The sequence below is a fragment of the Mauremys reevesii genome, linkage group 3 (assembly GCF_016161935.1).
Source record: "Mauremys reevesii isolate NIE-2019 linkage group 3, ASM1616193v1, whole genome shotgun sequence".
Lineage (NCBI taxonomy): Eukaryota > Metazoa > Chordata > Testudines > Geoemydidae > Mauremys > Mauremys reevesii.
The window spans coordinates 100,910,630-100,934,535 of record NC_052625.1 but is presented as its reverse complement, the minus strand read 5'-3'; the positions used below and the strand labels follow the sequence as shown (position 1 = coordinate 100,934,535).

General features: G+C 40.6%; 1 protein-coding gene across 14 annotated transcripts in view; it reads left to right on the top strand.

The window, feature by feature from the left end:
• Positions 1–3,547: 3,547 nt before the first annotated feature.
• STXBP5 (syntaxin binding protein 5) overlaps positions 3,548–23,906 on the top strand; it is a 193,745-nt gene continuing 173,386 nt past the window's right edge. For 10 of the 14 annotated variants that reach the window (XM_039529647.1, XM_039529655.1, XM_039529646.1 and 7 more), the window contains exons 1-2: positions 7,440–7,915; positions 9,657–9,754. In XM_039529647.1, coding sequence (XP_039385581.1) covers positions 7,760–7,915; positions 9,657–9,754 — 254 coding nt within the window. In that variant the 5' untranslated portion in view covers positions 7,440–7,759. Of the gene's footprint in view, positions 3,603–5,138; positions 5,224–7,438; positions 7,916–9,324; positions 9,402–9,656; positions 9,755–23,906 lie in introns of those variants that run through there. The other 4 variants (XM_039529651.1, XM_039529652.1, XM_039529656.1 and 1 more) reach the window with 4 other exon arrangements.

The following is a 23,906-nucleotide window of genomic DNA, read 5'->3' as shown; positions in this document are numbered from 1 at the left end:
AATATAGCCTACAAGTCCACTCAGTCCTACTTCTTGTTTAGCCAATCGTTCAGACAAACAAGTTTGTTTACATTTGCAGGCGATAATGCTGCCAACTTCTTGTTTACAATGTCACCTGAAAGTGAGAACAGGCGTTCACATGGCACTGTTGTAGCCAGGGTCGCAAGATATTTATGTGCCAGATATGCTAAAGATTCATATGTCCTTTCATGCTTCGCCCACCATTCCAGAGGACATGCTTCCATGCTGATGACGGGTTCTGCTCGATAACAATCCAAAGCAGTGCAGACTGACGCACATTCATTTTCATCATCTGAGTCAGATGCCACCAACAAAAGGTTGATTTTCTTTTTTGGTGGTTCGGGTTCTGTAGTTTATGCATTGGACTGTTGTTCTTTTAAGACTTCTGAAAACATGCTCCACACCTCATCCCTCTAGGGTGACCAGACTGCAAGTGTGAAAAATTGGGACAAGGGGTAGGGGGTAATAGGAGCCTATATAAGACAAAGCCACAAATATCGGGACTCTCCCTATAAAATTGGGACATCTGGTCACCCTATGACCCTCTCAGATTTTGGAAGGCAGTTCAGATTCTTAAACCTTGGGTTGAGTGCTGTAGCTACTTTTAGAAATCTTACATAAGGGTACCTTCTTTGAGTTTTGTCAAATCTGCAGTGAAAGTGTTCTTAAAACCAACATGTGCTGGGTCATCATCTGCAATTGCCATAACATGAAATATATGGCAGAATGCAGGTAAAACAAAGCTGGAGACATACAGTTCTCCCACAAGGAGTTCTGTCACAAATTTAATTAATGCATTAATTTTATAACAAGTGTCATCGGCATGGAAGCATGTTCTCTGGAATGGTGGCCAGAGTATGAAGGGATATACAAATGTTTAGCATACCTGGCATGTAAATACCTTGCAATGCCAGTTACAACAATGCCATGCAAACTCCTGTTCTCATTTTCAGGTGTATTGTAAATAAGCAGTGGGCAGTAGTATCTCTTATAAATGTAAACAAACTTGTTTGTCTTAGTGATTGGCTGAACAGGAAGTAGGACTGAGTGGATATGTAGGTGTTAAAGTTTTACATTGTTTTGTTTTTGAGTGCAGTTATTGAACACAAAAATCTACATTTGTAAGTTTGACTTTCACTATAAAGAGATTGCAATACAGTATTTGTATTAGGTGAATTGAAAAATACTATTTCTTTTGTTTATCATTTTTACAATGCAAATATTTGTAATAAAAATAATATAAAGCGAGCAGTGTATACTTTATATTCTGTGTTGTAAATTGAAATCAAATATTTGAAAATGTAGAAAAACCATCCAAAATATTTACTAAATTTCAAGAATGTGCCTTAATTTCAAGTATGTGTATAAGTCCCTTTGAACTCAGTGGGATTTAAGCAAATGCTTAACTTTAGGAGTACACTTAAGTGTTATCCTAAATCAGGGCCAACATTTGAAGCTCTTTAATATTATTATTCATTACTAGTCCCTCTGAAGCCACAACCATGCATCTTAAGTAGAGTTGAATTTGAAGATAAATAGCAGATTTATTACACATTCTTGTTGTACACAATTTGCATTTTAATTTTTGTTGCCTGTTTCTTGTACTAGAGTGATAATCTTATACATGCATAGTCAAGCATAAATTAAACAAAAAATCCACATCATAACCAGCATGAGGAGATAAATTTCTTAGTGAGAAATAATCTGCTTTCATGAAGATATCATTACTTAGGAAAGGGAACAAACTATATGGGTACAAAATGCCTATACAATTAAAATGGGAGGAAGTGACAGTACTCTGGAGGACAGAATTAGAATACAAAATGATCTTGACAAAATGGGAGAATTGGTGTGAAATCAACAAGATCAAATTCAATAGACAAATGCAAAATCTTTTACTTAGTAAGAAAAAATCAAATGTACACCATTAAAATGGGGAATAACTGGCTATGCACTAGTACTGCTGAACAGAATCTGGGGATTATAGTGGATCATAAAGTGAATACAAGCCAACGATGTGATGCAGTTGTAAAAAAGGCTAATACCACTCTGGATTGTATTATTAGCAGTGCTGAATGTAAAACGTGGGAGGTAACTATGAGCTATGAGGATCAGCATTGGATCCACATACCTCTGTGAACAGGTATTTTCACACATGAAATCTGTCCTCTGTCCCTCTTGGAGCCGGTTAACAACTGATCACTCAGAAGTCTGTGTGCAGCTTAAAGTATCCAAATACATGCCACCAGACATTGGAAAACTCAGCAAGGAAAAGCCAGGGCAAGGATCACACTAAACTGATAAGATCTGCGTTTTAATTTAATTTTAAATGAAGCTTCTTAAACATTTTAAAAACCTTATTTACTTTACATACAATAATAGTTTAGTTATATATTATAGATTTATAGAAAGAGACCTTCTAAAAACGTTAAAATGTATTACTGGCATGTGAAACCTTAAATTAGAGTGAATAAATGAAGACTTAGCACACCACTTCTGAAAGGTTGCCGATCCCTGGACTACGTAAACAAAAGGAAGAGTACTGTGCATTCTTAGAACAACATTGGAAGGAAATTAATTAAGTGCTTTCACTGGCCAAGGAAGATTTGGATAAGCAGAAAAATAAATTACTTCTTTGGACAGTGATAGAATTAAAGGAGTGGCTCGGCCAAGCCAGAAGAACATGCTGCTAAGAAAACCTTACTTTAGGAACTGAAGAAGTGACTGACAATGAAGAAAATGTAGAAAGCAGATCTGGATTTTAAATATTTCTTCAAAATAACTTACCTTTATTGATACGGTACTCATCTACTGAAAATGAGATGGAGATTTAAACAGCAATATTTAAGGGAATAAAAAACTGTATGTATTATCAGTAACATACAATGAGGAAAGCCAAAGACTTTTTTGGAGACAAGTGAATGTGTAAAATATATTATGTATTTTTTACAATATTCCATTGTGAAGTAATAAGAAAAAATAAAAATACCTATAAAAAGTTAAAATAGTTAAGTAATCTACATTATGGAGTCAAACTGTTATTGTGCTAATGTAGAGTGAAGGTCTGCTCTATTATACTCATGTAAATTCAGAGTAGCTCCAGTGATCTCATGGCATTAGTTCAGATTTATACCAGTACAGCAGAATTTTTCCATAATAAAGAATGTTATAATTAAAAGTAGTCTGGGGATTTAAATATAAATAAGGCCATGGAAGGAGAGTCCCTTTCTAGGAACAGAAAATTTGAGATAAAAGCTTCAGTTTATTATGGAGAAAAGTTTGAGTTCTTATAACTGAAGAGTGGAGCATTCAGTATTGAGCAAGAGAGCTCCTTCTTCCCTTTCCAAGGGCAGCAGACAAGTGAGTCTTTAGCTGAAGACAGTAAAACTAAGGGGCCCCATATGGCATAATAACAGATGGGGAATGTATAAGACCCATTAAAATGCAGTGTTAGGCTGAGTGAAATTCTGCTCACTTCAACAGAGGGTGCCGTAGCAACCGAGCCACAAGATTCTGTGACAGTTGGGGTGAGCCCAAGGATCTTGCAGGAAACCTGGTCTGGTTGCCCCTTCCCCAGCCATGTAAAAGATTTGGGACTGGGACCAGGAGCATCATTTCAGAATAATTCAGAGTGGGGTGGGGTGGTCAAAGCTGTGTCAGCATGTGGTGCTTTATATATGATTACATTATATCCTGCAGAGTTGGGTGAAGAGGAGTGGAAGACACAATGGAGCATATGAAGCTATGAAAAATCTGGAGAGGGGACAAACCAAAGTCAGGGGGTGGGACAACTGCCCTCTGGCCCCATAGCAAATGATGTCCCTGACTGGGACTGGAGTGTCAAACATTGGAAAGAGAGTTCAGACATCAGGGGCAGAAAAGTCTGAGTAGGGCACAAGGAGGAGGTTGGGCAGAGTCAGTTTAGTTTGCAAAGAGAGGATGTGGTTATTGGGTAAGAGGAGCAGGGAGGGAGGAAGCTTTGAAATACTGAAACTAAAGCCTGAGCGAAGAGATAAGGAAGATGTTTGCTGCACTATAAAATGAAAGGCCTACTCTTGCTCCCATGGAAGTCAATGGGAGTTTTGTCATTGACTTCAATGGGAGCTGAAGTTAAGGTAGCAGGAAGAGTCAAGTTGGTGAAGGGCATCAGTCATAGAGGTGGGGGGGGGAAGACTACAGTACTACACAAAATAGCAACAACTGCATATATTATAATTTATTATTTGTATTACAGTAGCTCTGAGAGACACACCTGTCAGAATCAGGGTTCTCTTGTGCTGGGTGTTGTATTAAAAACACAGCAAAACAGTCTCTGCTCCAAAGACCTTACCATATACTTAAAGACACTAGTACATAACTGGAGGGCACACAGTAGAGAGGGTCAGGAAATGAAGGTGACTTGTAGGAAAAATGTAGGAAAAATGGTTATACAGGCCTCAAATCGTCAAACACTTTAGCATATTCTTAACTTTACTACTGTAATGTGATGACTGGTGTGTGTGTGTTGCCTTTCTGCTTCCTACTTCCTGTTCCCCTTCCTGTTTTCCTGCTACCTACCTGCTGTTCAGACTGTCATCATGTTTTGTTCAGATTGTTGCTGACTTCACCAGTTCATGGTTATTACAGGTTTTGATTGACAAGCTACCTGTGTGTCCTGCTTCAGGTTTTTTTTGTGTTTTTAGATTGCTGTTCTGGGGTGCATCAGAGCGTAACACGTGAATAGTCCTATTAACTTCAAAGGCACTGCTCACGGTGGTAAAGTTAAGGTCATGGTTAAGTATTTGCAGGCTTAGGGCTGTCAATGTGAACACAATGGGACTACTCACAACCCTAAAGTAAAATTACTTATGAGCCTAAGTCTTTGCAACAGTTTATTGTTTATAGTATAAACAATTGTCAGAAGATGGAGGAAATCAAACTAAAACTTAAAAAATATGGACTAACAATGTATAAGAGCAATGGATAATAAAACAGGAGTTGGAACTACCTACATATTTTAGAAAAGGAACAGAATTTGTTTTATAAACAGGAACAAAACAACAACAAAACATTAATGTTTTATACAAAATGTATCCTGGCCCTTATCTAAGCCTATTTCTATTAAATATTTCCAACAGACTCATGCCATCTCTTGGGTCAACTGAGAGCACTCCTTTGAGAGTGATTTGAGGAACTCCGATGTTCAACTCTCTCTTCCCACAGGTAATGTAAGGAAGCAACTGTTTTAGTTAAGGACTGTCAACCATTTTCTAAAACTATGAGAACTATCTTAGCTTTTCCCAACTACTCATGCAACATAGACCTGCTTGGCATACAGCTCCAAACTGACTTACTGAGTTAATAATCCCAGGGGAAAAATGAATAGAAGTTTCATTTCTGCTACCTTAGAGATGCCATGGAGAATCCATGAGATAATCTTTCCAAGTTATACAACACCTGCACCCCCCTGCTATGCCACATTCAGGTTGACTAAGATGAACCTTTATATATATATATATATGTGCATTTAAATTTATTGTGCTTTTCCCCAATAAACCTCTATTCCATGTATAATGTAGAGATATTATGAAAGTGCTGTGTGTTGGTCTAATGCTATTCTTAAGGTATTCTTGTTACAGATAGGTAATGCCACTGGCTAACATTACCAGGATTGCATGCAATTATGACCTGAAATTATTTTCCTCATAAGTCATAATTATAATAGATTTTCCCTCTTTATTCACTAACTGAAGACCTGGGGATGATTTGCATTTCAGAAGATATTTTAAAACTTTTTTTAAAAATACAGGAATTGATGTTTGAGGCAAGGATAATGACATTACCCTTCATGGTTGGGTATATGACCCACTAGTGAGAGATAAGAACTATCATACTGCAACAGAGAAATAGAGTCTATTTTGATATTTTGTATTCCACAATAGCCAATGTCTGATATTTCAAAGAAAGGTGTAACTCTGCTCCACCTATCTAAATTGTTCAGTTGTGAAATAGCACCCATGAAAGGAAATGTCTTCCTAACCTCATCAATCATTTTATGCTTTATAGAATGAGGATGGACAGCCCTTACCAATACTTTATTATGGTAATTTAAGTTGCTTTACTTGTTATGGAGAAACAGTAGCTCCTCCATAGTTAAGATTGTAACCAGCTTCCATTATGCTCTAGGTTACATTTCCTTGAACACCAGTGAAGCACCTGTAGTACGAAAATATATGTAATTCGGCAAAAATGTTAGCTGCTATTCTGTAAATAGTTCTGAGACCAATCCTGCTCTCAGTGATTTGAACAGTACAATTTTGCCATTGATCTCTGATCATGTTGCTATTGGCTGATTGCTGCTTCCTAAGAACACAAGGAAGTTAATAGTTAAGGTAGCTCCTTCTTGAGATCAAGTGGCTGTGTTTTTAAATCTGCACCTAGATCTGTAGCATCAGGGGGTCTAGTCCATCTCTCCAGGTGGATGGGTTAATTATGAAGAGATAGTGAGCAGCTTCACCACAGCTGCTATCCACCCATGACCATAACTAGGTATGGTTAAACCATGAGTGCCTTACCCCAGTACCTGTGGGTATGGCTGAACCACTGATACCACACAGACACAGAGGGAAGGAACCACAGGCTTTCAACACCTGCCATCTGATCCCGGGTGCCACATCAGAGTGACAGAAGGTTGTTGTGGTGTTTGCACGGAGGACTCAAAGCAGGCATCCACAACCTCTGGGGGAGGCTCTGCCTGTGCTCAGACGGTGCCTTTCGCCATCCCCCCGTGCACCCCTTCCTGGGGTGGCCTCCCCGGGCCGTCAAGCTTCCCCCCAGAGCAGGAGTAGGGAGAGGGACTCTGACATCCGGGTGCCGGCGCCCTTTGCGCGCATGCTCGACAGAGCCGCCGCTGGGTGGGTGAGGAGGCAGCGGCGGCAGGCAGCAGCAGTGGCAGCGGCAGCTGCTTCTCGGGCGCTGCGCTTCCGCGTTGTGGGGCGAGAGGGCTAGACAGGGGGCGGCGGCGGCTGGAGCAGGGGCCGGAGGATGGTGGTTGGGGGGCGGGCCGGCAGCCAGCAGCAGCAGCAGCCAGGAGCTCGCTCCTGAGGCACGCGCCGCACTGAAATTGACGCGCGGCGGCTGCTGAGCCAGGGAAGGGCGAGCGTGAGCGGCAGGGACTGCGGCGGGCGGGCAGGCGGGCGGCCGGGGCACATGGAGGGCTAGCAGCGCGGCCGCCGCTACCGCTATGTGAGCGGGGTGGGCGAGAGGGGCTGTCACGTCGCCGCTGTACCCAGAGGCAGCCTCCGGCGGGGGCCAGGGGCCTCGGCAACGGGAAGGGCCCGGAACGGGGCCAAGGCTGTGTGCGCGTCTGGGGCCGCGGCAGCTGCAGGAAGGGGGGCCAGGTCGGGGGGAGGGGGTCATCCGAGGCCTCGAGAGGAGGAGGCGGGGGGGGGGAGCAGATTTACCTTCCAGGGGTGCCCCGTCTCCGCACCGCGCCCAGGCTTCCCCCTGCGTTAGGAGCTCTGCTCCCCTACCGGCTGAGGGGCTCCCCGCCTGCCTGGGTCCGCCCGCCGCCCTGCTTCTGGGTCCCTGCTCCTGTGGATGAGGGGACCCGCTTGGACAGCACCACTCGCCTAGCACCGCCTGCGCTGCAGGGCTCTCCGCTTCCCTCTCCGTGCGCGGGGGGCTGAGGCGGCGGGGAGCGCCCGGGAAGGGGGAGGCGGCGGCAGGCAGAAGAAGAGGGAGCGCCGCCGCCGAGACCATGAGGAAATTTAACATCAGGAAGGTGTTGGACGGCCTGACAGCGGTCTCCTCCTCCTCCTCCTCGGCTTCCTCCTCCTCGCAACAACAGCAGTCCGGGAACCGGGAGAGCGACGTCCCGGAGACGCTCCAGTCCGAGCACTTCCAGCTCTGCAAGGTGAAGACTGCAGCCAGGAGCCCCGCTCGCAGCCCTGGGGGAGATAATGGAGCCATGATGGGCTCTGCAGGCTTTGGGCTCTTTGGTTTTCAATACCTACAATTATCTGAACCCCTCCACTCTTTAGGGATGGGGAGGGAATGCTGGGGGAGTTATAAAGGGTTTGCTTGATCATTTTTTCCCTCCCTTGACAATTTCTGGATTGATTCTCTTGCCTCTAGGCTAGTTCATGCACATAATACTGTCTGTTCAGACTAAGCTGGGGAGGGGGAAAGTGGAAAGTAGGGAGGAGAGTAATGGTACCTGGGTATAATAGAAATCTGATTGCTGTTGCATTTGAGTGATGGACTGGAAGTATGGGTAACCTAACCCTTCACATTATTTGGAAGTGCATTTATCCTTTTGCACCTAAAATGGGCTGTAGACGTTTATGCTGAATTTGTTGGAGTTTGTTATCAAGCAGACACTTCTGATATTCTCAATGTGAGGTGAGAGAGAAGTTAATATTCATTGCTGGTATAATTATTGCAGTTGAGGTCTATACATTTATAAAAGGATGATGCAGCAAATTAATCCAGCAGCTGCACCTAGAGGAATAAAAACTAATTTGAATATTAACACCCATCTTTATCTTTACAACATCCAGGGCCTACTTGTTGTTTGGTTGGGCTTGTTTGTGTATATTGTTTTAAATTTTATCTAGTGTGCCATGCATTTTTATCAGCAATTTAAAAGAGGTAAGGGATCTGGAAAGGAAAAAGCAGTGTTGAGTTAAATGGCCTTGTTTACGGTTACACTGTAATCCCTTATCCCTTTCAAAATTATTGAAAGTTGAGAGGCATGGCTGTTTTAACATAACCTATTTAACCTCATTAAAGTAAAACCTGTGTGTGTATGCATTTTTGAGGTCCTAAATCACCACACTGGGATCTGTATATTTGTTTGTAATTTTAATGTAAGATTTTTTTAAAATAGAAAAGCTAGCATTTGTATGGTTTTATTTTTTCATTTGCATAGCTGTGATCAAGGTTAGATCACTATATTAATATTTTTGTGTGAAAAATGAGTCATTCAGTGAAACAGCACAATTCATTAATTTGAATCAATTATTGACCTACAGTACAGTTAATTTGATAACTGCGCAAGTAGTAATTAAAATCCTAGCTAGTCAAAAAAGGTAGCCATTCCAATAGCTCAATATTAAGTCTTGGTTTTGGGGAGGATGTGTGATTTCTTTTAAAATGCTATCCTGGAGAGAGGATGCACTGTGTCCTGCTTGAGAGAAATGGGGATGTCTCTCTGAAGAGCAGTTCTAATGATTTGTAATAGTTTAATCTACAGTGCTGGCTACGTTGTCAAGCTTCCCAGGAAACATCTCATATTTTAATTGTCAAATGCCTTGTACACAGCTATAAACAAGAAGCCAGAGAATAGGGGAAGGGACAAAATGAAATGGAAGTAGTTGGTGGCTTTTTTAAGAAAAGAGGTAAAAATCAAATCCATTTTCAGTAACAATCTTTTATTTCATGTTCAAGAATGAATGAAATAGATTCTCTGCCAGAAATTTTCTGTAATGAATTCAGGCTAAAGTGCTGTTTTGCATCAAATCTTTTTTCCTAAATGCTTGTTTCCTTACTGAAGTGCAATTAAAACTGAACACCTCCTCCTAATACACTCTTGATTTTATTTATTTTTGGTCTGCTGCTTGACCCACCGTTACTTCACTGCTCTGACTTGTTAGACCGTACGCCATGGTTTCCCCTATCAGCCTTCAGCCTTGGCATTTGATCCTGTTCAGAGGATACTGGCAATTGGGACTCAGACTGGAGCTTTAAGGCTGTATCCTTTCATTCTGTTATAAAAAGAAAATCACTGTGCTGCTGATTGGAGTCCTGTCCTGGCTTATTCTTCTATCTTACTGGAGCTAGTGTGAGGAAGCACTCTGGAAATCAGGTATGCATTTGCATTTGAAGGAGAGGGAAGAGGGAAAAGTCTTGGTTGCTGTTGTTGGGTTCTGTCTTTTTTGTGTCTTTGTCTGTGCACACATCTTTTGAGGATATGTCAGTGCTGTGATGTATGGGTCCTCAGTTTCCACTATCTTGGGTTGGTATATGTGTCTGTGAAGTCTCTGTTGCGTTGGCATTTTTACAGCAGTTAAACACAAATCTGAATAGAGGCCTGTACTAGGATGTGTTAAAGATTGTGGTGGTGTTGTCTTTTTGGACTTGAGAATCTTCCAAAGGGAAATGTTGGCTTCATGCTTGTTTGTGGATTTACTTCTGGGGAGCTGCTTTCTAATGCTGAAATTATTTGCCGTTTGTTTTTAAGCCACCAAACGATTGTTTTAGCAGCGCCATTTGATCTTCTAACAGTTATATCATCAATACTCAGTAACTTGTACATTTCAAACTAGCATATGGAATTTGTAGCATAAATCAACAATAACTCTGTTCTTCTGTGCTTAACAGTGCTAACTAAATAAAAATTTAGTTGCATTTATTTGATTTGAGAAGGGGCCTAAATGTCTTTCCAAAAACAGATTGGAATTGCCTGAACATCACTTAATAGGGGAATGTAGTCAATTGAATTTCCTATTATCCTGAAATCTACTTGACATTTCTAGAAGCTTCAAATCATATTTCTAGGAAAAATAAGTTAATCCCTTTATAAACTGCAGGTAAATCTCATCTTTTTGTTGTTGCTGCTGCTACTTTGTTACTCCTTGCTACTGGTTATAGTATTCTGGGAGTTAGAGTAACATGATAACTCTACCTCCTTCAACTAAAAATGAAATACAATATTACAAATATTAATGGATTTTTCAGTCCTTTTTAAGCTCTCTCTTCGATTTAAGTTATATTTACAAAAAGTTAATTGTTATATGAGAGATTCAGAGAGGAGAGAATTTTAGATATAAACTGAATGAGGTAAGAAGTATAAAAACATACAAATATGACGTATTTTATTATAATTATTGATGAATAGTGCATTGTTCATGGGAGCATCATATTATAAGAATATTTTATTAAAACTATCCTTATATGTAAATAGTATGTATTTATCTATTGAAGATATGTCTTACAGTTAGGTTACTATTTGTTTCCTAAAATCAATTAGCAATACATGCATTGGTATGATTTATAGTGAGGGTGATCTGTAAAAGTGGTTAAATAAAGAAGGGAATTAATTGTCTAATATCAGTGTAATAGTGGCCTTATGAGTGTGCTTGCTTTTTAGTAGGCAAGAGTAAGCATTCTTGGAGGACAAGCAAGTTTAGCTAGAGTAGCAGTATAAACACAAATGTTTTGTTTTACTCCTTTTGATACTTTAATGGAAATGTTGAAACAGTTGTACTGAACTTGTGAAATGGAGAAAAATATTTCAAAATGTGGTTCTTATCTGAAACAGCTAGCTGGTAAAGCTTTGGCTAATGTTTGATATTACAGGGCTTGAAAAATCCACTTGCTAAAGACACTTAAATTTTGTCTGAATTGGAATGGAGGGATAAACCAGTCTCTGCAGAATTTAAGTCTTCACTTGTTTTTGTTTATTTGTTAGAGAGGGGAAGCATTCCAAATATAAAACAATGTTTGTCTTCCTGAGTGCATAGGCATGACTCTGCTGCTAATAGCCTTCTAAAAGAGAGGGAAATGGACCTTTGTTAGTTTTCACTGTTGTTAGTCAGAACCTTGCAGAGGGCAATGAAATTGACAAGAATACATTTCACTGTTGATGATTTAATGAATACTCTGAACAGAAACATGGCCCAGAGCTACTCATAGGGGAACAGGACCCAAAAAATAGACCCTAAGGGAAGGTATTGAGTAACAGACCTATCTTTCTGTCTCCACACACTCTGGTTCCATTTAGATTGAAGTAGGGTGTCTTTCAGATAAATGAGAAGTCTCCCCACCACATTGTCCTGAATCTAACTGGTGGGATTTCCCCTTGTCTTTTGTATTGGCCTCTGACTAGTAAATACTAAGTAAACTTTTAGGTTATGAAATCCTTCTAGTGTTTCATTATTACTCGTTGCATATTTCTAACTCTGGAGTTATACTTACTGCTGTAGCTAATTTAAAGAATCAAATCAGTCAAATTTCAAGTTAAATCCAATATAAGGTATGATGAGAAGGTTTTTAGACATTTCTCTGCCAATTTATATGGGAAATTCCTTTTCATGAGAGGGCCTCAACGTTGCTTCTATTAAAATTGTTATGTGATGCAGTTTTAAACAGGGTTCTAAGGCACTTTAAATTTAAAAGGTAACATGATTTAACCCACAAAACTGAGAGAAGAAAACTACCAAATCTTCAGCAAGTGAATGGCTAAACTTTTACATATTGGAGGCACAGAAAACTTATTTTGGTTGATTTAAGGCCCCTCTGCAATAGTCACATGTACAACATGGGCAAAAAAGACATACCCTTGTGTTTTCAAGACCATTATAAGCTGAATGTGACATTTTTGATGCCCCTTCTGGCAAAAGAATGCTTCATGCTGTAGTACCTGAATAATCTTATGCTAGATTTGAATCTTAAACATTTAGTCAAAATGTATAATTCTCCTTCAGAGTTCAACTGCTATTAAGATTTCATTGTTCTGACTGATAGTCCTGGGTGTAATAGAGGGAAGAAATGGCATATCATACTTTCCTCTGAATATCTACATCCGCCAGACTATTTCCTCCCATCTTTGGGTATTGATTTATTCTTTGTGTTGAAGAGAGACTAATCACTAACTTTCTTACAGATCATAGAAAGTATTTTAAAAGAACGTTGTTAATATCCCCTTCACATGCACAGGGAATGTAAGATATTATACAGTTCTGATCCCCACTTTTTGCCCCCCCCCCCCCCTTCAGGGAGGCAGACTGATGCTTTTCTTATATAAAATAGCTTTAATTCTTTCCCACTGTCTCCAGGGAAATGGAAAGGGCTTAGTAGGTTCATAGGATTAGTGGCTCTATATATTCAGAGTAAAACACTAACTTTTGTTTTCCCATATAGATCTTTTCTTCTAATGTTTTAAAAAATATGTTTTGAGGATTCAGGAATGTCAAATTAATTTGCCACTTTGTGGTGCAATAACCATTTTTTTTATAATTGTCTGATGAAGGTCCTTTCTTATTCAGACCAGAATCTGTGTGTGCGCCAACACAATTTTGGATGAGGAGTATGTGATAGCACTGAGCAATACATATGTCTCATAAGTATGGTAGGTAATCGCAGAGCATGTTCTGACATCATGACATACTATTCTATTGCTACTGTTTAAACTCTTGTACTCCTTCCTACTATTCATATCTGTTCAAAGTCCAAACAACATAGTTACAGAAGAGGTTTATGAGGCTGGAGCATATTCTAGAAAAGGATGTCCTCACTTAGCTTTGGAAAAGCAGTAGAATTTGTATCAGTTAGTATGTTTTGCTTTATCTCTGAATTAAGGGCCTGGAACAGTAGAAATATGTTCAACTTGTATGTTACAGTGTGGGACCTCCGAAAAGCAGCACATGCAGTGTGGTAGTTGGGCATATATACTGCTGAATGAGAGCCACAGAAACAGGGCTCATTTAGTTTTGGCAGTCTAATGTCAGCATGGACTCCTTTTTCTAGAAAGCTATAGTTTTGGTCTTGCTAAAATGTCCAGTAAGCAGATATGAGGTGACATTAAGATGAGACCTCACACTGCAGAAGGCACAGACACAATGGGAGAAAGGATATTAAATAGAGTCCCATTACTTAGAAGAGTGTGTATCAGAAAAGAGAAGATAATCAAATTTCTAAAGTAAATCCTTATTTCTGTAGTAGCCAGTATTTGAATGACAGTACAGTCATAAATGCCATCTAAATATTTGTATAATACAAGAACATGGGTGAAGTTTTCATTCACTCCTACATAATAATTATATGCTAATTGATTCTCATTTGAAGGATGCAGACTGCCCTTTAGGGTAATTTTATGAGAATAAAGGTTACATTAGGTTTTTAATGGATGTTATATTTTAATCCCTTTTTGTTCTGTTGCTGTGCCTGTCCCAGTCCCATCACGAGGTGACTGTGCTTTCCTTTTTGAGAAGGGAATACTGGTATTTAACTTTCATTAAGATGTGCTCTGCATACAGGCATGATCCCACTCACTAGGAGGCTTGATGTAGTCACTCTCCACTGGCTAGGAGAACAAGAGACCCATGTCTAGTTGTGAACCAGAATTGTCTGCATGGCAGTATATTGCCTTGCCAGTGCTATCAGACTGTCCTGAAGCAACTTCTTAAATATGATTCCTGATTATTTCATTTTGTGTTGAATCACAGTAGGTTCTTGAGTTGTATTATCAGATCAACAGTCCATAGTGAGGCTATGCTAGTGGTTGTAATGTTCAGGTCAGCTAGTGATGTGTGAGGTGACCTGTATTTGTGTCATTTGATTTAGGCACTCTCTTAATTATGATGTTGCATTAAAATGTTGTTTCTTATTAATTTGCTTTGTAAATTAAAATAATTGTTCACACGCCACCTTCACTGTTGGTTTAAATGTGAGCACCAACCCTTTAAAAGGGTTATGTAAAGATTTACTGGCATAAAAACCATTGACAATCAATTGCAGTTGCACCCTGTACACTGCTTTAAAAACTTGGGGGAAAGGGGCTGGTGTGAAACAGAGCCTTGGAAATAGTTAAAATTGAAGTTATCATCCATTTCTTCTTCTTCATATGGCTGATGTAAATGTTGAGCAACAGCTATAATTTTACGTTCAGATGGTTAAGCCAGATAATTGCATCTGGAGTAGCAGAGTGTATTACAGTGATGCCTCCTTCATATTTGTGAGTTGTTATATAATCCATGGTCTGTTCTGGGTGACCACAGTCACATATTGGAGAGTCTTTAATTTTCTATTTGTGACAAGAAATCCGCATCTACCATGGTTTGTGTGGATATGGTTTAGAGTAGCTCACAAGCTTCATGGGAGATCAAAACCAGGGATCTTCTGCATCAGGTCTCATAAGGCGTTTATTTGTGACTTCTTGTGAACTCCATTTGGCTTTCCAAGCTTCATCAGGGTTGAAGTTGCATTATTGAAGGTTAAATGTGTGGGTCCAAAAGGGCTTAGGTGACTTCAGGTGATGATGAAGGATGATGTTATGGTCCTGGTAGATGGGAAGACGTACATTTTCCATGATCCTCTGGAATTCCCGGAGGATTGTGGCGTTGCAGCAAATGACTGAGGGAGCAATGTGTGACATCAGCAGCCCAGGTGTTGGGGTCGACTTCAGGGTTCTAGTGATTGCATTGCAGTGTTTAGTTCGACATCAACAAGTTGAGTATGGCTACTTCTGGTCCTTACCAGTGCACAGTACTCAGCTACGGAGTACACAAGGGCCATTGCTGATGTCCGTAACACTGATGCTGATACCTCCCAGTTTGTGCTTGCTGGTTTCTGGACCACTAATTCTGTTGTATGGAAGCAGTGTAAATCTGTAGCCTGTAATGACTCCTATATACAGTATTTATAGGATGAGATAAGCATAGAGATTCATTCTGAAACCTGATTTCCCTAATTTTTTATTTAAACCCTGCAGCCCCCAGCCGGCGGTGGCTGAAGTCACGGATTCTGTGACTAAATCACAGCCTTACCTATGGGCACAGAGTGATAGGACAAATGGCAGGAGGATCGTGATAGGACAGAGAAGTTGGTACTGCTCTTTATTTATGTTAAATTAGTTTCCTTTCCTTTGTGGCCTTGAGAACGAGGACTAAGGGTTTTGTTCCAGAGCAGACCCCCACTGAGAATATGAGCCCTCCAAGAAGAAGGTGGGCCAGCATAGGAAGTAGTCCATGGAAGAAGCAAGATGTCTGACCAGATACTTCAACTACTTGCTACATGAGTAGCTGAGTCAGAACCTGGAGTAGAGGGATGGACTGGTTTTCCCTGCAACATCGCTTGGAAAACTAACTGGAAGACCTCAGACACAAAGGGCTAGAAGGACTGTTGGGCCTAGACCAGGGCCATCAACCTGGTCTGAGATCCTAGGACTGCTGGGTAAAAACCTTTTCTTACCTGGAAGGATGAGACCAAAAGTGACCTGACTAGAGGGCCAAGTCACAAGGCAAAAGGGACTGTCAGTGGGTCAGGACAACAGGTGTATGGGGGGGAGGGAGAACCTGGCCATGCCGCACATAGCCACAGTGCGGTGCACTTGCTGGTGAGTCACTCACTGTTGTAATTAGCCACCACTTGCAAAGACAATTTTTTGACTTGATATTGGATTCAAACATGTTCCCTTTTAAAAAGTATATGCTAGATAGCTGCAGTAGTTCTGCCAAAAGAGATTCTGCAATACAAGTCAGTCAGAATTTATCTACCTTATAGTTCTTTAAAATGTTTGCTTTTTAATTTTGCATTGCTGGAATTCAGGGATAGGCCTCTCCTAATCTCTCTGCTTTTAGTATTTCTGCTATATCGGCAGGGCCGGCTCCAGACCCCAGCACGCCAAGCGCGCGCTTGGGGCGGCATTTTGCCGGCAGGGCGGCAGGCAGCTCCGGCGTACCTTCCGCAGTCATGCCAGCAGGAGGTCCACCCGAGCCGTGGGACCAGCAGACCTCCCGCAGGCATGACTGCGGAGGGTTCGCTGGTCCCGCAGCTCGGGTGGACCTCCCGCAGGCACGTCTGCAAGAGGTCCCCCGGAGCCGCGGGACCGGTGACCGGCAGCGCACCCCTGCGGCATGCCGCCCTGCTTGGGGCGGCCAAATTCCTAGAGCTGCCCCTGTATATCGGAGAGAGGCTCTAAGCAGAGATGTTCTTCATTCAAGTGAATTCTGTCAGCTGAAATGTTGAGGAGTTAATGTGTAATGGTCTTGAAACATATGCTCTTCATTAGTACAGAGAGAATAAAGTGTAAATGAAGTTCTGTTTTAGGGTTTTTAAGCAATGTCAAGCAAAGCTGATCATGCTGATTAAAGTGTCCAGAACTTGGCTTTCCATAATAAGGATGATGCTGAATACAGTGTTCTTTTAAAAATAGATGCCAGGGCTGATCTTAGGACATTTGATAAGGTGAAGAGCAGATATAAGTTTTGCAAATCTGCAAAATCAAGTGCTAAAGCCACTGTTTGTTCCAGCTGAAGGCAAGAAGCTGGACTGTGGCCATCACAGAAAACGAAGAGATTTTTATCTTGATGTAAATAGCAGCCAACTAAAGCACAAATGAATGTGCCCACTAAATCACAGAAGACCATGCAGGAGTCCTCCATTTTTGTTAACTTTTTTGCAGATTTTGGCTGCAGGCAGTTATGAAGGTCGTGTACTTTTTTTTTTTAACTGATTGCACAGTTGCTATCATTACTGTTTAGTTTTCAATAAAATCTTTAATTCACACACAAATTAAGTCATAATATATAACTAAATAGAACAGCAGAGCTGTGGAAGTATCAATCCAACCTGTATTTAATGCAGCACGGTGGTTTCAAGTTGTAATAACAGTTGCTCTGCAAAATTCTGATCTTATTTGTGAAGGAGGCAGCACTTGTTCTGATAGCTATAATCCAGTAGATGGACAGAAGTGCTTAATTTGCTTTTTGTTTACTCGTTTGTTACTGTATTTGGGTATCGTGGAGAATACAGTAATAGATTTTGTGACTAATTTACATTAATTTTACATTAACTGGATTAATGTACTTGAGTGCCATTAGTATGTATCCCTTTCATGCAGTTAGCGTTTGTTATATTTTCAAATACATTAATTTGTTTACAGAATAGTAATTCACCTTGTTGCAGTTGAGAACTAATTGTATCTCTAAAACGAAATATTAGTTATTTTAAAAAGTCATGTTTACTCATGCAATGTTTTGCCCGTGTAATATTAAAATGAGTTTGATTTTGCAGCCTTCCTTTGTATTGCACTTGTCACATGATACTTGTGTATCAAACTGGCGCAATACAAATAAAGCGAGAGAATCTCAATTTGAAGTTGGGTTATAACAGAGGTTCTCAAACTGGGGGTCGGGACCCCTCCGGGGGTCACAAGGTTATTATATGGGGGGGGTCACGAGCGGGCAACCTCCACCCTAACCCCACTTTGCCTCCAGCATTTATAATAGTGTTAAATATATAAAGTGTTTTTAATCTGTAAGAGGTGGGGGGAATCACACTCAGAGACTTGCTATGTGAAAGGAGTCACCATTATAAAAGTTCAAGAACCACTAGGTTATAGCAAGGAAATCAATTGAAAAAGTGATGAAAGTAAACAGAGAATTTTTCAATTAGAGTTCCTGTTAAGTAACTAGTTGTAATCTCTTTTGTCACTAACATGATAAGGTTTTTAGTACTCTCATTCTTCAAAACAGTATTTTTTGGTGGAATTCCAGATAAGAAGCTGTAGAGAAAGATTAGTTCAGCAACCTCTCTCTTGAAGGTACATAGTCTTTTCTTGTACTGGCAATGTCTGGTTTTCTACAACAGTGCCCTGCCAAAGGTGATTGTAGATCCAGTGGATTCAGCTAACTCTGTGTTTGCTGCTTTCCTTTTAGTTTCTATCCTCCCATTCCTTTAAAAATCTGTCCTGAAGATTCTTCCATTTTCTGCAGCATATATAGCTGTCTATAACTTGACTGCTTCATTCTTTCTATTTCATATTCTACCTATGCAAGCAGTATTTGCAGTAGACCCATTTTTAGTGACCATTCAATGGACCTGCACAAATAGGTAACTTAATGGATAATAAAGGTGGAGCAGACTTGTATGTGTTTTGAGGATGTTTTAGAGTAGACTCATAAATCAGAGTTGTTTAACAAGACTTGACTCTTGTACTGATTTTGCTGTATTGAGTATTAGCGGATAGAAACTAATTTGAACAGTCACTCTGCAAAAATGCCATTGTGGGAACCCATGTTTGTACATCAACTACCTTATCAAATATATTTGGTTTACAGGTAAAAAGATTTTTTTTTTCCCCTTCCAAACTGCCAGTCCTGTAAACTCTGCCTTGACTGAGGGATAAACTGGGTTCTTTACCTTTCGCTCACCATGGCCAGAAATAAAATTTTTGTGGATGAGATTTTGTCCTCAGTTATGTGTGCTACTCGATTGTCTTCAAATTAGGCTTTTTGTAACCACTTTACCTTAAATAGGTTTTCATAGGTTTAACTGATTGGATCTTGGTAAACAATTCTGTTGATGCATGAGACATAACAGAAACTATATAGCACACTCAATTTTAGCTCTGTTCACTCTTTATTGGTAACAAAAGCAGTAAAAACTTTTTGGTACTACATTTAGATAAGACTCTGATAACAGATCTGCTTTCTGGATTTGACTGCAGTTTTTACATATGCTCTCTTCAGAATGAAACTACTCTTTATTGTTTTGGAGTAGAGTTTTAAGGTATTTAATATTAGAGAAGTGATTGTATGGATTTAAATGCCAATAATAAACAAGGATCACATAATCAACACTTCAGCTGGAAAGAGCCCCTAGTGTGTGGTCTAGCCCATCTTCTGCATTGTCTGGATTAATTTAATTTAGAACAGCTGATAGTTGGATGTCTAGAGTAGTATTAATAGCTCCATTTTAGTACTAATGACTGCAGTTTCACAGCCTGCCTTGGCATGATGAAAACATTCCAGAAACTGGGGATTTAAAACCCTAGAGCCAAATTTTCTGCTGGTGTGACTTCAGCCTCTTCTCTTGCCCTTCTGGTTTCAGTAGGGCCCCAGAAATACTCATTCATTGACTGGTGCTTAAACTATGGTATGGGATGCTAGAAATACCGAAAGTTTTCATCAATTGCTTGTAAAGGAAAAAAAACTGTAAATTTCAAACTGCATTGTACAAGACTGCAAGGAAAACTAATAATGAAAATTATTTTATTTTTACTACCTGTATTCAGTTTGTATGAATTTTTGACATATTTGATTTGAAAACCTTTATTCAGCTTCCATAAGTCTTATACTTTCCCTTCACATATTAGAAGAGCAACATGATAAAATACAATATAAAAAAGCAGTGCTCCAACTTCTGATATGCGCTTATGGAACTTTAGGTTAGGTGCTAGCAGCACATGAGTGATAGGTAGAGGAAAAATTGTGCCAAATATTTTGTTGCATAGTACTTTACATTCTGACCTCTCTACTCAATTCACTGTTGCTGCCTTTTCTGAGTTGCAGAAGTATGTTCTTGAAAAAGGCAAGACCAGAACTCTGTTAATCAAAAGGAAGATGTACAAACACAGAAGAAATGTTTTAGTTTTTTTAACAGAGAACTCTTTTGTTAACCTGTGTGTGTTTTTTGTCTCTGCGACCTTGAGAGCTAGCTATTGGTTGAGGAGGCCTAATACACCTGTTTTGGAATCCTTAAACATTGGTAGTTCTGGCAAACCCTTTTTGTCTTTCACAAGTACATGAGAGTTCAGAAACACTGCTTTTTATGTAATTTCTTAGTAAGAAATGTATAACCCTCATCATTCATGTATGATTTGGTTTTTCTCTCAGCCTAAGTTGGTGTCTACTAAAGTTTAGCCTATCCCTTGTACTGCTTATTTTACATGGAGGACATGGATCAAACTGCTCCTCCTCAGAATGAGGCTTCCCTTCCTCCCTTCACCCCAAAGGCCTGCTCCCCCTCCTTTGCCCTGAATTCCTGCAACACCTGCATCCCCCTCCTACACCCATGTGGGGAAACTGACCTGGATGCATGAGGCAGCTGGTATTGCTGCTCGCTCGCCCCCAGACTGCTGCTCCTCTGTCCCACACATGTCTCGGGGGCGTGGGGGGGGGGAGGGTGAGGAGCAACTTTAAGTCTCCCTGCATCCAGGACACTTCCCTGCCTGGGCTGCATAAGGAGAGGGCACAAGAGGAGCAGCTCCTGATGCTGCGCAGCACAGCCCAGGTGGGGAAAGTGATCTGGATGCAGGGAGCTCTGGGGGGTGGGTGGGTGTGTTGGGGGGACTCTGTGTGTGTGAGAGAGAGCGCGAGTGTGTGTGCATGGGTAAAAATAGCTAACAAAAGCCAAAGCTGGCCAAAACACCAGCTATGTGCTGCCCCAACTAAAAGGGAACCATCAAACTATCTCGTCCTTCACATTTATCATATGAACTACCAGGGCTTAAATTAAATTTTTGAGCCTATCGTCACCTAACCCCAATTAGTAAATGTAACTTAACTTAAAAAGAAACTACTGTTAGTAGCGATGGGAGGAAAGAAGACTTCCCACGGATCTGATCTACCTTGCTCCTTAAAGAAGGGGTGAGAAGCTGAGGTGACCATTGTGACACTGCACCCCATATTCATCATAGTAATAGTATAATATGTTTTTGGCATAATTATGATGCATTCTGTACAAGATAAGTCACGTGAGGTGTCATTGGAAAAGTTGTGATTTGCTGAATATGGTTACCTGGATAATGCCCACTAGACAAGATGCTTTCAGTCTAGATAGCTGGTTGGGAAGGGCCCATTCAGGGCAATGAACCATTGGGAAGACAGTAGGCCTTAGAAGAAGCTTATCTCCCATCTGGTGAGCCTTCCTGAAAACGTTCCAGACAGCCTGTAAGTAATGGCTGCTATGACTCTACAAGGACATGTGACCAGGCCACATGAATCTGGACTCCATCTTGGGATGTCAGTATTTTTCCACAAAGCGGTCTGGGAACCAAGTTTTGAAACAAAGGGTTCCTGCCACATGCTAAAGCTATATAAGGCAGGGAGTGACCTCATCTGTTGTTCACTTCCCACACAAGAAGACTCTTGGAAACACTTGAGGAACAAAGACTGAATTGGGGGAAAGTGCTGGCCTCAGGCGGAAAGAAGGAAACCTGCCTGAAAAAGTTAACCTGCTTGTACTATCTAAGTGGGTGAGAGACTGCTTGATTCAAATGCTAACTAGTATGTTAGGCTTAGATTGTGGTTTGGTTTTGGTTTTGTTTCTTATGGTAATCTACTTATAATCACTTAAAAGCTATCTTTCTGTAGTTAATAAATCTACTTTATATTTTAGCTAAAACACTGTTGTTTGAAGTGCAAAGTGGAAAAAATCTCAGCTTGTGCACGTCCACTTTCCTTTGCAGAAGTGACAAACGGGAATAAATGGTCATACTGGTCCTGCCCTGGTCAAAATGACAGTACAGCTCTGGTGTCTTAGGCTGGAAGAGTATTGGCTGTAACCTCTCTATTGTTGGTTCACATGCAGTGGTTGGTCAGAGAGCCTGCATGTAACTGCAGCTTGATGTGTCCCTATCCGTGTATATGCTGGTGGAAGCATATAAGACTGGGAGCATGTCTGCAGCTTGTCACAGCAGCACAGATTGAGAGGGAGCCCAGGCTGGTGGATCAGAGGGCTCAGTGGCACCCCAGGGGGAACCCATCACAATCAGTATTAGGGATGTATGTATATTAATATGTTTAGGGTAGTAGTTAAAGGGAGCAGAGGGACTTTGTGATGTTCCCCCGCTGTTATGTGGACCAGTGATCTGCTAGGTCACTCCAATCTTTGACTCTGGGAGCCAGCCTTACCCTGCTCTGCTGTGAGAACCCCCACTCCTGGGCTGTTCACGCACAGCCTCTGGCATGTAAATTACTTGGATTGTGCAACCGAATGACACTAGCCAACATCTCCGGTCCCAGATACAACCCTAGGAACATTAGTCTTGCAGTGTCCATTATTTCCACTGGATGCTGCAAGCTTATATGAGTCCGTCAATTTAACAAAGAAATTGATATGCACCAGGCTTGTTATCCCAAGGGGAGTCTCTGACACTCTTCAAACCAAACACACTGCTTCAGGTAGAATAAACAAATGTATTAACTACAAAGATAGATTTTAAGTGATTATAAGTCAAAGCATAACAAGTCAAATGAAATAAAAGCAAATGCATTCTAAGCTGATCTTAACACTTTCAGTGCCCTTACAAACTTAGATGCTTCTCACCACAGGCTGGCTGGTTGCTCTTCAACCAGGCTCTCCCCTTGATCAGCGCTTCAGTCGCTTGGTGGTGATGTCTGTAGATGGAGATGGAAGAGCGAGCCAGTGTCCTTTGTTCCTGAGACTGGGCTGGGTTTGTGCGATACATGCCCTGATGAGGTGTGAACTGCCCCTCTGCTCTTGGGGAGTTTTTGCCTGGGCTTGCTTTAAGCCATGAGGACACATTTTCAGCCTCAGAACTATATACGTGAAATTATAACCTATAACATTAGTATAAAAACGATTACTTTAAAATTACCATAACAACAATGCTCAGTACATCATGAGCCTTCCGAAGACACCCAACATGACAAACTTTGCATTAGATACCACACAATCATATTATAAGGATGAACATGGGGGTGTAGGGTGTTCCCATGAGGTACAAAATGTCACAGACTTAAAGTAACATTAGAGTGGAAGGATAAGAAGCTGAAGAGCATGCTTTTAATATGATGATTTGGAGGTCTTTGCAATATAGTTATTTAATTAATAGGATGTGCTAATCCACCCTCCCTTCAGCCCTTATGTTTAGCTGAGGATACCATTATATTGTAAACAGGGCACTGTCTTAAATTATTAAAAAATTCCTTGAATAATAAGCTCCAAGAAAATAACCCTGTGCTATTTTTAAAATATGTAATGTACATTTCATCCTATGGTAGGATGGTTAATACCATAAAACACAACTCTTCTTATAGCGCAGATGCTCAATAATTCTTACTTTTCTAATCCTTCTCATCCCTAGTGGTGGTTTTTCCCCCTTTCCTCATCCAGAAATAGTTGAGGCTTATTCTCTCTGCTGTATCTGTTCTGTGGAATAACAAACTTTTAGTAGCTCAACCTGGTAACATCTGAACTTAAATGCATGAAGGTTTTGAAAAATAAATGAACTAAACCCAATTTTTTTTTTGTTACAAAATGTTGACTGATTTTGTTTGCAGCATATAACGACTTTACTGTTGTTTTTCACATGGAACAAATATCTTAACATGAACATTCCTTATCTAGTTCACCATATGAAAAGTGTATATCTAGTG